This window comes from Labrus mixtus, chromosome 17, assembly GCF_963584025.1.
Source record: "Labrus mixtus chromosome 17, fLabMix1.1, whole genome shotgun sequence".
NCBI classification, from domain to species: domain Eukaryota; kingdom Metazoa; phylum Chordata; class Actinopteri; order Labriformes; family Labridae; genus Labrus; species Labrus mixtus.
In genome coordinates, this window is record NC_083628.1 from 3998851 (window position 1) to 4015530 (window position 16680).

The window sequence follows — 16680 nt, forward strand, 5'->3', positions numbered from 1 at the left end:
ATGATAAATGAAACATCCTTTAGAGGAGACAGTGTTATTTATTCTTTTAAATACAACCTTTTCAGATGAACAACTTTAAATTAAATATTCTAGCTAGAGCATGCTATGGCTGAACTTCTCCTGGACGTGCGGTATGTAAGGCCACTTCATTGCTTTTTTTAAAGGACAAACCTGCACACATTGTAGTCAGTGGTACATTAAACCCAACGGTCCAATCATTAAATCGTACCAGAAAAAAAATAAATCTTAAATAAGTTAATATGGCTTTGAACTTCAACTTTTTCCTATTTCCCCTTAACACTGTAACAAAAAACCATCAGCAGATGCTTCCTCCTCCTGGAACCAGCAGCCACACTCATCCTACAGTATACACAGTATACAGTACCACCATAATTCAATAAGAGAACATACGGCACTGACTTCCTTTAAAATACATTCAGGCAGAAAGTTGGCATTTTAAGTGTCATCTTAAGCAGCAGCAGCGCTATCTCAGACGAGCTTTTGGCAAGTGCAAAGATCCATTAGTCAGAGAACACCAGGACAGTCACGCATTGAGTTACTGCACACAGTTTTCCTCTTCTTTGTGGGACTTTAAAGGCCGTTAAGCTCTTAAGAGGCACTGGATACTTGTCAAAGACTTAGTGCAGTGTCGAGGGTTTCACCTTTGATTATTATCTGAACCTCATCAATAATTCACAGTTGTCTCAGAAATCGGGGGCCAAAAACAATATCGAATGTTTTCCACAAACCCTCCTGCAGTGTTCAGCTTCAGAGACACGGCACAAAATCAGAAAACACGACGTTAACATCTTCAACCATAAAGTCTTTCTTTTGTGCAATTCATCAGGCGAGACACAAGCGAGCACAAACTGTCTGAGGTCTTCAGCATGTGTTGGGGCTTTGGAAGTCTTTTTTTTAATCCACAGCACTTCAGATCCATTCGATTAGAAAACTGAGTCATCCCTCAGTGTTCACGCTGCAGCGCTCGCTCGCTCGGTCTGAAGATCCACCGTCGACAGTTGGTGTCACGCAGCCGACTCCGATGGAGAAGTTTCTGACAGGTTAGATTTAGATCTACAGGCAAATAAGAGAAAAAAAGTCAGAAATCCCTCGAAGGAGAACGGCGACTGTGTTTTCCAAATCACAAGAGATAAAAGCATAAACAGTAGAACATCCGACCTGTTGTGAGTCAAGTGGCTCTTGACGAGGTGACCAGCAGCCAGAGCGGCCATGAGGGAGAGCTCTCCTGCCAGCACCGTGCCGCAGACGATGCGAGCCAGCTGACGGGCGTTCTCACCTGGCTGGTCTGAACTTGTACCTTGAACACCAAGCATCTGAAAGACACACGTGTAAACAGCGTTCTGGTTATTTTCTACACATTAGAAAAACAAAAGAGGCGACAGAACATTTTCCTTTTTAGCCTTTATAACATCCAAGTCTGCAGCAACAGCGCTTTTACTCTGCAACCCCGTAATACTTGTGTCCCACCGCGGGATTTCATATTGCATTACAACGTTGCAGAAGCACGAGAGGCACAACGTGTTAAGAAACAGCAAGAGGTTTACATCCACACACACAGCGCTGTTTCACTCCAGTTTGCATCCTTCTTTGTACCAAACCCAAAATGTATTCTACAGCGATAACTAACAAACAGAAAAACACAACATAACATTTACAGAAACCACTCATGACATTACCTGCAGACAGGCCTGCTGAGGAGTCAGGTTGGTGCCTCCTCCCACAGTTCCCAGCTCAATGGAAGGCATGGTGCAGCTGATGTACAGGTCCTCTCCCTCTGCACCAGCATGCTCCATCTGAGTGATACAGTTAGAGCTCCCCACCGTCTGAGCGGGGTCCTAAAACAAATGATGGATCTCTATTAGTCATCAGTGTTCAGAAACATTTATCTGTCCATCATTTTTTTAAATGTCACACAGGTCCATAAGGATTTACTGTTGATGGTGTGACTCCGTGTTTGTACATGTATAGAGAGGCTGAGAGGTTACCTGTCCACAGGCGATGTAAATGGCTGCTACAATGTTTGCAGCGTGAGCGTTGAAGCCCCCGATGCTGCCGGCCATCGCCGAGCCCACCAAGTTCTTGTTGATGTTGAGTTCTACCAGAGCGGCCGTGCTGCTTTTCAACACCTGCAAACACATGAAAGGGTTGTTTTGAACCAGCTGTATATATCAGCATACTTGAATAATTCGCTGCATTAATTAACTGTGATTGGATCCCTGACTGATGGATTTCAGTTGTCCGTACCTCTCGGACCACCTTGGCGGGAACGGTGGCCTCACACACGGCAGACTTCCCACGGCCCAGGATCCAGTTGATGGCGGCAGACTTCTTGTCAGTGCAGTAGTTTCCACTCACAGCCAGCACCTCCACGTCTGGAAACTGCTGCTGCAGTCTGTGCAGAGCCTGCTCGGTGCCCTGATTAAAAAAAAACAGACACACACATCAGTGTTTACACGAGAAGAGAAAACAAAACAAAAACTGCACAGACAATAGAGTGAGCAGACTTGAGATAGACGCTGGACCCTTTTAAGACTTGTTTATACCTTAGAGAGCATGTTCATGCCCATGGCGTCTCCGGTCCGAGACTGGAAGCGGATGTACAAGTTCCTCCCAGCTAAGCACACCAGCAGCTTGTCCAGACGAGCAAACCTAACAAGGACAAATATTTATTCAGTATCTGCAGGTCCTAGAATCCTTCAATACACAAGCAACTACCTGAAACCTAAATATCTCAGCTTGCCCGACATATAACTGAGACTTATATACAAGACTTTTTTTTACAACAGAACATATACTGAGGTAAACAATTCTTTGAGTGATTTGGACATGGCACTGTCCTGTAGTTTGTCTGCAGTACCTACCTTGTTGAATGAATATGAATATAAATCATATAAGTCGCCTTGTTGGTAACTTAGGAATGAGTCCCTTAAAAATCTCATTTCGATCATGCTCTAGGAAACACCTTTTCTAAATATTCTGGGAGTTATTTTTGCTTCCACTGTGTTTCTCCTGACCTGCTGGTTTGGTCGAAAGCCTCTTTGATCAGGCTAAATCCATCCAAGGTCTCGAGCCAGACTTTGACCTCTGCTGCCCGGCACGCTGAGGGCAGCCTCACCACGGGGCCCCTGGTCATACTGTCAGCGAGGATCCTGCTGCGGCAGCCCCCGCTCAACTGGGACAGGAAACACAACACGCACGGTCAGCGAAAACACACACACACACACATTCAGAATCTCAGGAAGATAGCCCCTCACTCACAGAAAGCGCTCTGCATCCTCTGTTGGTACTGGCTACAAGACAGCCTTCTGTGGTCGCCATGGGGACGTGAAACTGCTTCTCGTCCAACAGGAGAGGACCGGCGACTCCGACTGGCACCGGCATGTAGCCGATGACATTCTCACAGCAGGCGCCCATAACCTGCAGAGCAACAACACTAAGTGTTACAGACAGTTTGTTTCAAGAATCTAAGAAAATTGAAGGTTAATTCTAGTAAATTAAAACCTTTGACATGTTTTTGGCTCTAAATGAGAAATAGGCTCAAAGATTTTTTTAATTGCTTCAACAGATCACTTCAGCCGGCAGCTGTTAGATGAACTGTTACGGCTCAAAAACTAAAAACAGACCATCTGTAGAGAAATACATGTACTAAAACTTCTTGTTTCTGTCACTGTCAGGCTTAGATTGTTGAAATCAACAGGAAGGGATCATGGGTAACGACCACGGCTGCTTCTTTATTCACAATCACTTCAAGCATAAACTGATATATAAGTGGTTTGCATTTGAAGATATCCATCCTCTCAGTACCTTCGAGTAGTCGTAGTCCTTATAAGGCAGACCAGTCAAAGCGAAGGCAACAGGCAGTTTGGGTGACAGCATTTTCCTCCGTATGGCCACGCCCCTCTCCCGAGTCTCGAGGACGGTTTCCAGTTTGTAGTTGAGGATGTCACGAGAGGCGACGAGGTTCATCACCTCAGTGTCGCTCAGAAAACGGGCACCTTTCTGAAAATCGATAAGAGCAAAACAAGTTATTTTAGAAACCTTCAGCTCAACACACAGAACCAAAAGATGTGTGTGTGTGTGTGTGTGTGTGTGTGTGTGTGTGTGTGTGTGTGTGTGTGTGTGTGTGTGTGTGTGTGTGTGTGTGTGTGTGTGTGTGTGTGTGTGTGTGTGCTCTGCCAGCTGACCTGAGGATCGGAGAGGACGTCCAGACACTCCTCAAGCATGCGGGGCTCCGAGTTACAGCTACTTTGTGTTACAGAAGGTTCTGGAGCAGGACACTCCCCGTCAAATGAAAGACAGGGGCCATTCTCCACTACTGCAGCAGGAGTCCAATCTGTTGTTAATGAGAGTCAAAAACAACATCAGTTTTTCATCTGTTTTCTGTGCTGGCAGTTCTCTGATATTAAGAGCAAATAAACACTCGGCATCAGCTGTTTATTGTCAATTCAATTAAATTCAATTCAGTTTATTAAAGGCTTTATATGCGATTTTTTGATCCAGCAGATGTCGCCCTTGAGCTCCAGCATGAAACCAAAACAACTTGCGCTGCAATGTTGTGTTAGCATGCTAATGCTAGCGATCTTTATTATGCTCGTATCTTCACACTGCATGTAAATTTACCTGAAATGAGCGTGATCTAGAAACACAGTTAAGCAGTGAGTACAGTATGTTATTCTTCTTTTCTCTAGTCCCTCAATTAAACAACTTTTATTCGTGAGGGGAGGAGTCAGCCGGCCGTCCTGGCGATGTAAACAAACTGAAGATAGGACTCTGAAAACTCTGAAAACATCACAGACAGTGGGACTCGGGTGTTACACCCATTGTAGACAGTCATGACTCACAGAGTTATTTTCAGAGGATATACTTGATTTATATTATATTTAAGTGTGAAAAATCACATATAAAGACTTTAAGAAAGGGGACAGTCCAAATTAATAAAACACATGATTATACGTGGGTAAAAATGCCAGAATTAGCCAAAACGCTACTTTTCATCTGTAGTCCCCTGGCCTCGATGTTAAAGAGGCTTTTTAAAATTAAAATTAAAATTAAAATTGTCGCTGGCTCACAGCGTTAAGTTGGAAATGTTTCAGCTTCAGGAACACTGCAGCGCTCGTTAATGTCACCAACCAATCAAAATCCAGAAGTGGCCGGACTTCTGATATAAACTCTGTCAACGACAACAACATCAGAGGAGAACCTAAAAAAACCTTTTCCTCACACGGATTATCTCAACCTAGACTTCTGTTCTTTTTTTTACTGTGAAATGTTAAAAGTGTAGAAGTGCTGCTAATACCAGGACAGGATTCCTTTCCAAAACGTCCTTTATTTAAGACGCATATTGAGCATAATGATGAGTTTAAAACAGACTTATTGGTCACTACTACGTAGGGAAGTGGAACCTTTGTCACCTAGCAACAGTGAAGTTGTGGGCGCTACCAGCATAGTAAACTAAGTTAGTGGATACAGATTCTTAATCAGTGATTTCATAAGTCATAAAGCTGAGAAGGGACAATTTTAAGACTTACTTTTCCCTGGTAGCACCTTGTCAGTCTCAGGAGGAGCTGGAGAGTCTGAGGCTGATGATGATGGTGATGGTGATGATGATGATGATGATGGTGAAGATGATGATGATGATGGCGGGTTGGTTGGTAAGAAACCGTTCAGCATCTTCTGGGGTCTCGGGGCTTGGTAATCTCTCCAGCAGCAGTCTCCTGTCACTCTTTGCTTCTGCGTCGAAGGAGAACTGACGATGGGACTCTTCAGGGACAGGGAGGACTCGTTCTCAGCTTGCTCGAAGAAGACGTACTTCACAGCCAGCAGGAGGGCGAGGCCCAGTGTGATCAGCTGCTCCAGGTCCATGCTGGCAGGCGGAGGAGAGACAGAGAGAGCCATCGTGAGCGGGTCGCCGAATAAACTGAATAAAATGTTTTTTGTGACGTGAGAAATCGTCCTATGTTTTTTTTTACCTGGTGAGCTTTAAAGACAACATGGGACCACCAGAGTCCAGTCTCTCAGAGATGGGCCCCTCCACTGTGCGGTTGTGACCTGGATTTTCAGATGCTAATCGAGTGTGAGCGTGAACCAACGCCAAACCCAGAGACTGAGGACAACAGGGGAAAAGACACCACAGTTAGAACGAGTCGTTTAGAAAGGATCTAATGTCCATGCTAAGGACATTGGCCAGAACCATCCATGATTTCTATCTGACTCTTATTTGTGTAAATATTTCTTGCACCTATTATTGATATCTTACTTACATTCCTATTCTATTTGATTAATATTTTTATTGCTATATTTTGGAGCAACTGTAACGATCGAATTTCCCTCTGGGATTAATCAAGTATTTCTGATTCTGATTCGTGCACCAGTTGAAGTGTCTTGCCCAATTGCTCAACCTTTTTGGACTCTGGCATTCACAGAGTTTAATTTACCCTTTAGACCCCGGTAACATTTTAGAGTGTTTACACAGTTCACAGATTGCACACTTAAAAAGGTCCAATCTGTAAAACATCTACTGAATTGAATCATAAAATGGCCCTTACTATCATCAGACAATAAGAAAGCACACTACAGTCCTCTCATACGGACACTTTTAGGAGGGTAAAAGGCGGAAGGTAGTGTCTCACCATGATGATTTTAACCCTCTGTGTCACAGGGTTGGGCTTGTTGTCTTCCTCTTCAGCCAGCACGCAGGAAAACTGGCTCAGCTGCCAGATTGGACGGCCCTCTCGACTCTCCCTGGACAGCTACACACACACATACGCAACACACAAATGTAAAAAATAATATTTTGTGATGTCAATGATTCATTGAGACTTTTTGTCTGAACTATATGATTTTCAGAACAGCTGCATATCATCCGTACCTCCAAGACAAGGGAGACGCAGGCGGGGAAGAAAGTCATGAAGACAAAGTAATTGGCCAGAACCGACATACAGCCGAAACAACACATGATCTCCAACTGAGGCACGCCTGCAAAAACAACAGAAAATGTATTTTACAAACAAATATGTGACTGATCTAGTAAAAAATAAAAATAACACTGGGTTCCAGTGTAGCCAGCAGATATTCCAGATCAGAATTTAATTTTCTGTACTCTGGGTTTGAGTTGTTAGAAGGGATCTATCACTGGATTAGTGACTCCTCTCATATTAAGAAGTCTCTTTTTATATAGATATAAACAGAGATTTATGAACAGTTTATGAGCTTATGGATTGTTCTGTGTCTTTTGCTTGGCACAAGGACTTCCCTGCATACAGCCAAAGCCCTCATGGACGATACTACTTGGACTACAAACAAAAACTGGAACGCTTCTGACACCAAAAATCCTGCCTCTTGTCTACAAAATTTGCATTTATATGCCGAATTGTTCGATAGAGATTTGCAGGAAAATGTATATTTACCTGACATGGTGCCAATACCAATAACCAAACATTCAACCAGAGCATCCAGGGTGAAGGTGGGACCCAGGATGGCCATGCCCTGGGAGATGTTCTCCCTAACCTCCTCCTGTACACAACACACAGGAACCACAGCACTAGTCAGCAACACTTCAGTTGCAATTTTTATTATAATCAACAGTTTCTACTTCGGTTAAAATATCACAAATACCAAAAAGAAAGTTGTGTGACATTTTACCTGAGAGTTGGAGCTTAGGGCAAATTTGGCCAGGGTACAGGCTTTGGACAGGTCGATGAGGAGGAGGAAGAAAGGCAGGGCTTCACTGCAGGGTAAAGAGTCAAATGACAATCAGAGACAGACTGTGTAAGATTTCACTGCAGAGGTTACCAACACTATTGAAAGATTCATGACCCTGAAAGTCACAACAATAACCTTCTTTTGTTGTGTTAAATTCCTTGTGGTGTGTCTGACAGGACTGTAATTGTGTTTCTTTAATTCTAAACTGAAGGGTGGGCAGTAGGTTTGAATAAAAAATCTTAATTATGTTAACTTTCCTTGAAATACTGGGACAGAGGTCATTTGTCTGACTGACAGGGACAGAGTGCTGAGTGCTGTTTAAAGCTCTAAACCAATCACACAAAGTAAAGTTAGGAGGTCAAAGCAGGCGATCTATTTCAATCTCATCTTAAAACACAGCTTTATAAAGAGAGCCTTTCCTTATTTTACAGATGTGTAATGGTGTTTTATCTTTTTATTTAAACCGGATCATATCATACAACAAGTTTTTGTTGTATTCTAGAGCCAGTGTGAAGCACTTTAACACATGGCTTTTGAGAAGTGCACTCTTAATACATTATTTTCTGGTTTTCTAGGGTATTGGTTCCCAACCTGGGGTCGTGGCCCCCCCTACGGAGGGAGCCTGAGATCTCAGGGGGGTGTGAGGCTCTGTCTGCTCGGAGGTTGTCAAAATTAGATTTGCACATATTAAAGGTATAATATGTAGAATGTTGGGGGAATCAAGAATCACTCCCATGATTCCCCGCCAGCCTCAATGTCATCTTTTGTTATTGTTTTGATTGAGAGCCCCCTGGTGGTGGATTTGACAAACTGTGCGTTAAAATCATGTTTAAACTGGAAAATTAATACAAATGTCTTTTGGAAAGAACATGTGTGTTAGCATACTCTGATTGATTTTATCAATATATGTTAAATATATGTTCATTTTTAAAAGCAATGTATCTATTTTTTCCCCCGTGTGGCTCCTGGGGGGGGGTCAGCCTTTCTCAGATACAAGTAAGAGGGGCTCCAAGGACAAAAGGTTGGGAACCACTGATCTAGTGTAGTAACTGAAGTACACAGACAGAACAGCAACATATGAAATCCACCTCAACCAAACGTTTTAGAGCTCTAAAAGCTATGACTGGGGGACTGTTTACATAACGATAACTCTCAGTGAATATGGAGAACTTACTTGAGCCCCGTCAGTTCTTTCCCAAAGAAATGGATGACCACTGTACTGAAAACGAAGCTGGAAAACACTGTGAATAAACCTGCGATACCTGACAAGAGAAAAGGAAAAAAAAGTGGTTGAAAGTTGAAAACATCAAATATGGGACATTCAACTACAAAAAGCTGTGCCGTTTCAATTTATCATACAAACCTAGTATATATTTGGATCCCAATTGTCGGAGATTCTTGAACTGGAAATAGATGTAAACGATGGCCATGCAGCGTGTAACTGTCAGGATGATTATGTCACTGCTTTGGCTTTTCTACAAGAGAAACAGACACATTTTTCAATACGCTTTCATCAACTGCTCCTTGATTTAAGGCTGGATCACAACTATCACAGAGACTGCAGAAAAATATTAAAAGGACGGCGGAAGAGGCTACAGTTTTAATAATAGACATAGCACCTCAATCTGTGCGTTTACAGGAGAGACGTAACTCTCACTCTCTCATGACTGGTGATTTTATGGAAAACCAAAAAAAGGAAATATGCTCGGGTGGCAATAAATACATCTGGCCAGCCCGTCCTAATATTGTCTATGTGTATGGTAGACACTGCTTAGCCTATATCTAAAGGCTGGGACATTAAACGAGTTACAATTTTTATTATTATTTTGGCTTTCACGATCATGAAAACAAAATAATCGAGATTAAACAATGACTGTGCAGCATGCTGTGTTGCGTTTTTTTTCTCATGTGTGGTAAATGTTTCAAAGTGTTCTTGTATTTTGGCCCCAAGATTACATCAGCTCTGTATTTTTCACTTATCCATTTTCATTTATTGCTTGTTTTATGAAGTATTCAGAGTGTTAGAGTTCAATAAATGCATGTGATCCAGATGTTGTAAAAGCATTGCAATGAGTAATGTTGTTTAACATTGAGATCAAATTTAAAAATAATAGTGATCATGATCTTAGACATAAGTGAGCAGCACTTCAAAACATATTGATATATCTTAAAAACGTGATATATTGCCTGGCCTTTCGTTGATCCCATTTCAAATGACCTGCCACCTCCCGTTCACAGCAGGCTTCTCTCTTAAGACTCACCTCTTCGACCTTGGGGCACTCATTCCAGGTGCACATCTGGCTGCTGGTTGCCAGGCTGTTCATAGACATGAGGCAGACGGTGATGGCGAGGGTGCCCACTATCACCTCCCACGGGTGGGCGGCCACAAACAGGCCATGGAGCCGGAACAGTCGAGCTAACATGGTACCCGGTTCTCCTTCCTGTTTACCTAAAGTCACAGTGAGAACACAACAAGGATGAGATCAACAACCAACAGGTTTTTGATTGATTAATTTTTGATTGATTAAATTTATTTCAGACATATCAAATAAAATCAAACACATCAAAAATAAAAAAACAAAATGAAAAGCACGAAAATACAATAAACAAAAAAACAATGTTCAAATTATTTCACAAAAAAAGAAAAAGAAAAAGAAAATTACATATATTCAATTGATATGCCTGAAAAGGAAGAAGTATAAAACTTATTTAATCCTACCCCTTTTCCACATCTCAATAATTAATATTTATTAAATTAAATTAACTTCCTGTGTTCCTTATAATCTCTCTATATATACAATCTATCTATATTACTATATTTATGATACTATATTTGATATTTACAATCCAATGATTTTTCATACATATATACAACTTGATATACTATGATTTTTTATAATTTATATATTTATACAATCCATATACATCTATATATACATATCTATTGTACAATTTGATATACTATGATTTTTTATAATTTATATATTTATACAATCCATATACATCTATATATACATATCTAATTGTACAATTTAATATACTATGATTTTTTATAATTTATATATTTATACAATCCATATACATCTATATATACATATCTATTGTACAATTTAATATACTATGATTTTTTATAATTTATATATTTATACAATCCATATACATCTATATATACATATCTATTTGTACAATTTAATATACTATGATTTTGTATAATTATATATTTATACAATCCATATACATCTATATATACATATCTATTTGTACAATTTAATATACTATGATTTTTTATAATTTATATATCTATACAATCCATATATCTATATATACATATCTATTGTACAATTTGATATACTATGATTTTTTATAATTTATATATCTATACAATCCATATACATCTATATATACATATCTATTTGTACAATTTGATATACTATGATTTTTTATAATTTATATATTTATACAATCCATATACATCTATATATACATATCTATTGTACAATTTGATATACTATGATTTTTTATAATTTATATATTTATACAATCCATATACATCTATATATACATATCTATTGTACAATTTGATATACTATGATTTTTTATAATTTATATATTATACAATCCATATATACATATATATTTGTACAATTTGATGTACTATGATTTTTTTATAATTTATATATTTATACAATCCATATATCTATATATACATACCTATTTGTACAATTTGATATACTATATTTACATTTTATATATTTATACAATCCTTATATCTATACAGTTTGGTACAGTATGTTTACAATTATACATTTGATACAATCTATATATATATATCTATATATGTATATACAATTTGATATAGGCTACTATATGTACAATTGACATATATATATAATACACATTATTGTTTGTTGTTGTTAACATTTGTTACTTCACTACAGCAGAGGACATCGTTAGCATCGGTTAGCTTGAGCTACATCAGCCGACACACCCCGGTCTTACTTTCTTACACAGCCTGTCCTCAAGGTCATTTTATAACTTCACGTTTTTGTGCGAGTGTCTAATAGAAGGATTTAATTTACGTACGTTTCAAAAGAAAGTCTTCCTGTGGTCACAGAGTCCTTTTCATGATGATGACAGTTGAACTGCTCAGCTGGCTGTTTCCTTCATCCTGACGCAACCACTCCAACATGGCGACGCAGGCTGTGCGTGACGTGACGTGCGTAACTTCTTCTTCTTCTTCTTCTTTGGGTTTTAGCGGCAGTTGGCATCCAAGAAGTTGCACTGCTGCCATCTGCTGGATTTAACCACTTTTTACATTCCCTAAATCCTCCTCAACAGACCCAGTTCTCTTTCACCACAGTCCAAAATATGTTTTTATATCTCTCCTTACAAGTCCAGCGATTTTCCATTTCTGACATAATGCTCTGTCTTTGTGTTCACAATTCAACAATTAACAACATGTTCAATTGTTTCTGCTTTATTGCATGCCTCACCAAGCTCCAAAACCACATGGATGCTTCCCAATGATCTGTAACAGCTCTGACCACTGCACCACCATGCAGCCCCCAATCGCTTATGCTCACTTATTTTCTTGAGGTCTGCTCCTTATGAATCAAAATCCAGCAGAGATACTTGCGTTCCCTCCAAAAAGCCAAAGGAATAATTTCACAATGTGCCCCCTCCCTGTCCTCTGAGTTCACTGAGATGCGGAGAGAACAAACCATGCAGCCTGCTGTAACTCTTTTATTCCGTCTGCCATCAGACCGTTTAATCCTTGATAGTAGTCACCTGGAATGAAAACTTCATTGTGTCATGTTATTGTTTGTTCTTGTGTTTAACCACATGGGGGGTTTAAACTTGTAACTCTTCCATCTGTGGCCTTTTCAGAAATTATTTGAAAGTGGTCTTTTAATGTCATGTACAAAGCATGCCTTTTCTAACCATTAGTCAAAGTCAAAGACAACTTTATTGTCAATTTCAAAATATGCCAGACGTACAGTGGAATCGAAATTTTGTTTGTTTCCGTCCCGCGGTGCAATACAACCAAAATAAGATAAAATAAGATAAGGTGAAATAGATCAAATAAAATGAGGTAAAAATAAGATAATAATATTTACAGTAATAAATTCTAAATTGTGCAAAAGGTACAAATTGGTAAATTTAATTTAATTTAATTTAAAGAAAAAGTAAACTCGTGCAATGTGCAATAAACTGATTGTACTTTTGAGATGTTAGCTTCAGAGTTATTAGTCCAGAGTTCTTGGTGGCAAACGGGAGGGGGTTTCAACGTCCAGTGTTCGTGGGGGCAGAGGGGGGGGAAGGAAGAGAGGGGAGAGAGTTAAGCTTCCTGACAGCTTGGTGGAAGAAGCTGTTTCCCCAGTCTGGTGGAGCCGGCCCGCAGGCTGCGGTACCGTCTCCCCGATGGCAGGAGGCTGAAGAGGCTGTGTGAGGGGTGGGTGGGGTCACGCACAATGCTGGTTGCTTTGCGGGTGAGGCGGGTACCGTAGAGGTCCAGAAGAGAGGGGAGTGGGACACCGATAATCCGTTCAGCAGCCTTCACTGTGCGCTGCAGGGTGTTGCGGTTGGCAGCAGTGCAGCTCCCGAGCCACACAGTGATGCAGCTGGTCAGGATGCTCTCGATGGTGCCGCTGTAGAAGGAGCACATGATGGTTGGGGGGGCTCGTGCTCTCTTCAGCTTGCGGAGGAAGTAGAGGCGCTGCTGGGACTTCTTGGCCAGTGATGTGGTGTTGGTTGTCCAGGAGAGATCCTCACTGATGTGAACCCCCAGGAACTTGGTGCTGCCCACTCTCTCCACAGCAGCACCGTCGATGGTCAGTGGAGGTGTAGGAGTGGGGACTCTCCGGAAGTCGACAACAACCTCCTTGGTCTTGTCGACCTTCAGGAAGAGGTTGTTGTCTCTGCACCACGTGGCCAGTTGGCTGACCTCCATCCTGTAGTGCGTCTCATCATTGTCGGAGATGAGACCAACCGCTGTTGTGTCGTCCGCGAACTTCACAATGTGGTTGCTGCTGAAGGATGGAGCGCAGTCGTGTATTTATTAATACATCAGTTGTTGTTCTTAAACTGTGTATTTTCACATTGTCTGGAGTGGATTGTTACGGATGGGGCCACACGAGGGTGTCAGAGTGCTTCTGAGCATCTCTGTCAATGTACTGATGTACTGTATTTTTATTCATTTATTGTCTATTACATAATTATGTCTGCTGTTTGTTTGTGACTGTATGTAGGTCTGGGTAGACTGTAAAAAAAAATGACCTCTGAGACAAACAAAATGATCTCAGTCTGAGTCTGAGTCTGATTTATCACCTGTTCTCATTGATTTCTCATCCTTAACACTAGAAAGACCAAGGCAGTCATTTTGACTGTTTTTAAATTTTGCAATGTAATAACTTACTTAAAATAAAACCTATGTAACTGCAGGACCATGACTTTTCCTAAATGTGTCTATATTTTATTCTAGCATTGTTATTTTATCAAAAACACAAAACACAAAAGAGTTTTGAGTATTTCTACCTTGAAAGTCCATAGCGGGCATATTGACTGCATGCATTATAGCCAGTGTATCATTTCAGGATTTGCTACTTTTTCCCGCTCTTGAAGGTAGAGGTGGGCGATATGGGAAAAATATCATATCACGATTTTTTTGGGGGCAAAATCACGATCACGATTTTATCACGATGTTCTTCATACTGTTTAGACAAATTTGTAAGTTGCTGACCACTTCAACCAAATTTATTTCCCTGTATAATGTTTTTAAATGCACAAAAACTGTGCAGACAAGTTTAATCTATTTGAAAAACATATTTGTAGGAGGTCTGGAGGTCTCTCACCCAGATCATCTTTAGCAACAGAAATGTCTTTCCCTCAATTTGATCGATATTTATGCACAATTTGAAGGTTTTCCTCACCACTTTGAAATGATGATTTAGTTATGTGTCCTCTTTTTATGTTCATCAGGAACATTTTCACGCAGTGATGCATTCATTTAAAAACATGTCGACTTCGAGTTCTTGTGTTTCTGTTTTTCTACCGACGATCATGTAATCCAGGCCGCCTTTTTCCTGTTTATTCAAAGAAAAACCGGATAGGATCCCTCTGATCCAGGTGTAGTCATTGAGGGATTACCAAATCCGGATTATTGTTGCTTTAAAGGGGACTGCGCATTACATACTTTGTCCACAGGGGGCGCCAAATCCCCAGAAACAGCTACTTTTAATAACATATCTAATGTTTGATAATGATGCTTTTTAATTAAATATTTTAAAAGGACAATCCTTTATTGTTTTACAACCCTAACATGAACCTCGTGTACTTTGTCACTAAGGCAAAAACAGCATTCTATTTTTTTTTTTAATTGGTTCCCAAACTTTTTCTGCCGCTTTTTCCCAATGGGCAGATGAAAATATTTTCAAGCCTCACCACCCATACCTGCAATATAAAACTTCCACATGAACAAATCTGCAAATAATAAGAAGATGGATTTCTTTCTAAGACTTTGAGTCCTGCAATAATTCCAATGACTAGTTTTGAAAGAGTCCAGTGGTAAACTGGTTTTCCTGCAGTCCTGACTGGTCACCCGTTAAAGCAATATGAAGCCTAAGATGAGACAAAGGAGACCCTGAACTGTAAAACATTGCACTTTCAAAATGACAGAAAATGGTCATTTCCAAAAAGAAACACATATCACATATTGTTATTAAAAAGAAAAGTGATGCAACAGAGCGATTAAAACATGACCCTGTCCTTAATTTTTCTAAACGTGTTGCTGGCATCAATTTAAAATAATGGCAGTCGAGAGGGTCGAGAGGTGCGGGGCGGACTAAACCATTCAGAAGGGGGGAGAGGGGCCTATGAGACAGACTCCACATTTTTTCCAGAAAGGATTTCTGAATGTTTGTTCATTTATTCAGACAATTTTAGTTTTCTTATTGCCCCCTCCCCACTGGGGCCCTGGGTAGTCAGTCCCACTTTTCCCCCCACTACAACGCCCCTGCATAAAATCTTCCAACAACAATGACATCTCAGTTTCAACATTTGATAAGTTATCCTTATATGGTCTTTCCATGTTTTGCAGGTCGTCACGTTCTGATTTTATTTCCATTTTTACACATCGTCCAAACTTTTAAGAAATTGTGTTGTCTGGGGTGCCAACAGCCTAGCGGTTATGTTGCATGGGACACCTCCTCACAGAGGCCGTGGGTTCAAATCCGACCTCAGCCCTTTGCTGCATGTCTCTCTTCTCCCAACACTTCCTGTCAATCTTCTGCTGTCCTACCCAATAAAGGCAAAAAAAGGCCCAGCAAATACAAGAAAAGTAAAATAAAATGTGTTTCATGTAAAACAAATATTGATCTTTTATTCATCCTTGTCTCTCCTCGTGAATGCATTTCACTCCGTTTCTTCTCTTCTCTCTCACAAAATACACCATCACACATGTAACACGAACAACGTATTTAAAGGATATAGTGGCTGTGATCACCATCACCCCTTCCCCTTCATTACTAGATCTGGTTACTGACAGGTTTTTTTTTTTACTGATTGTGGTCCTTTCAGCTGAGTCTCACCCGAAAGGCGGACCGTTCACAGAGAAAGGAATGTGCCACTGTGAAGGACAACCTTAACTTTGTCCTGGGTGTTCCTTAACTCTCCTCTTCAAGTGATTTCAGATCAGATGACTGCACGCGGTTTTCATTCATCCTTGCTAATGAGCTGCAGGGATATCTGTTTAGGGATAGGTCAGATTTGCGCACACGCAGCTCACACTATTATTCCATCCAATTTCCAGTATGCAGGCTAATATTGTTTGTGTGATGAACACTGGCGTTGATATAAAAAAAAGTGAATCATCATAGTTGCACTTTCTGTTATCTGTAAGCGCGTCTGCTTCTCCTCTTTGAGACCCACCTTCTTCTTTCCGGGTTGATTCCTCTGAGCCAC

At 40.5% G+C, this 16680-nt stretch overlaps 1 protein-coding gene across 1 annotated transcript; it reads right to left on the reverse strand.

The window, feature by feature from the left end:
- Window positions 1–18: 18 nt before the first annotated feature.
- Window positions 19–11933, reverse strand: LOC132992524 (3-hydroxy-3-methylglutaryl-coenzyme A reductase-like). The gene is made up of 20 exons (XM_061061871.1): window positions 11806–11933; window positions 9984–10171; window positions 9086–9197; window positions 8897–8984; window positions 7663–7747; window positions 7428–7533; window positions 6890–6996; window positions 6651–6770; window positions 5991–6124; window positions 5550–5884; window positions 4206–4354; window positions 3826–4020; window positions 3280–3438; window positions 3036–3193; window positions 2565–2670; window positions 2266–2436; window positions 2007–2147; window positions 1698–1856; window positions 1180–1334; window positions 19–1074 (listed from the first exon to the last, which is right to left on the reverse strand). Exons 2-20 carry the CDS (start codon window positions 10143–10145, stop codon window positions 1026–1028), a joined length of 2691 nt encoding a protein of 896 aa, XP_060917854.1. The 5' UTR covers window positions 10146–10171; window positions 11806–11933; the 3' UTR covers window positions 19–1025.
- Between the last annotated feature and the right edge of the window lie 4747 nt (window positions 11934–16680).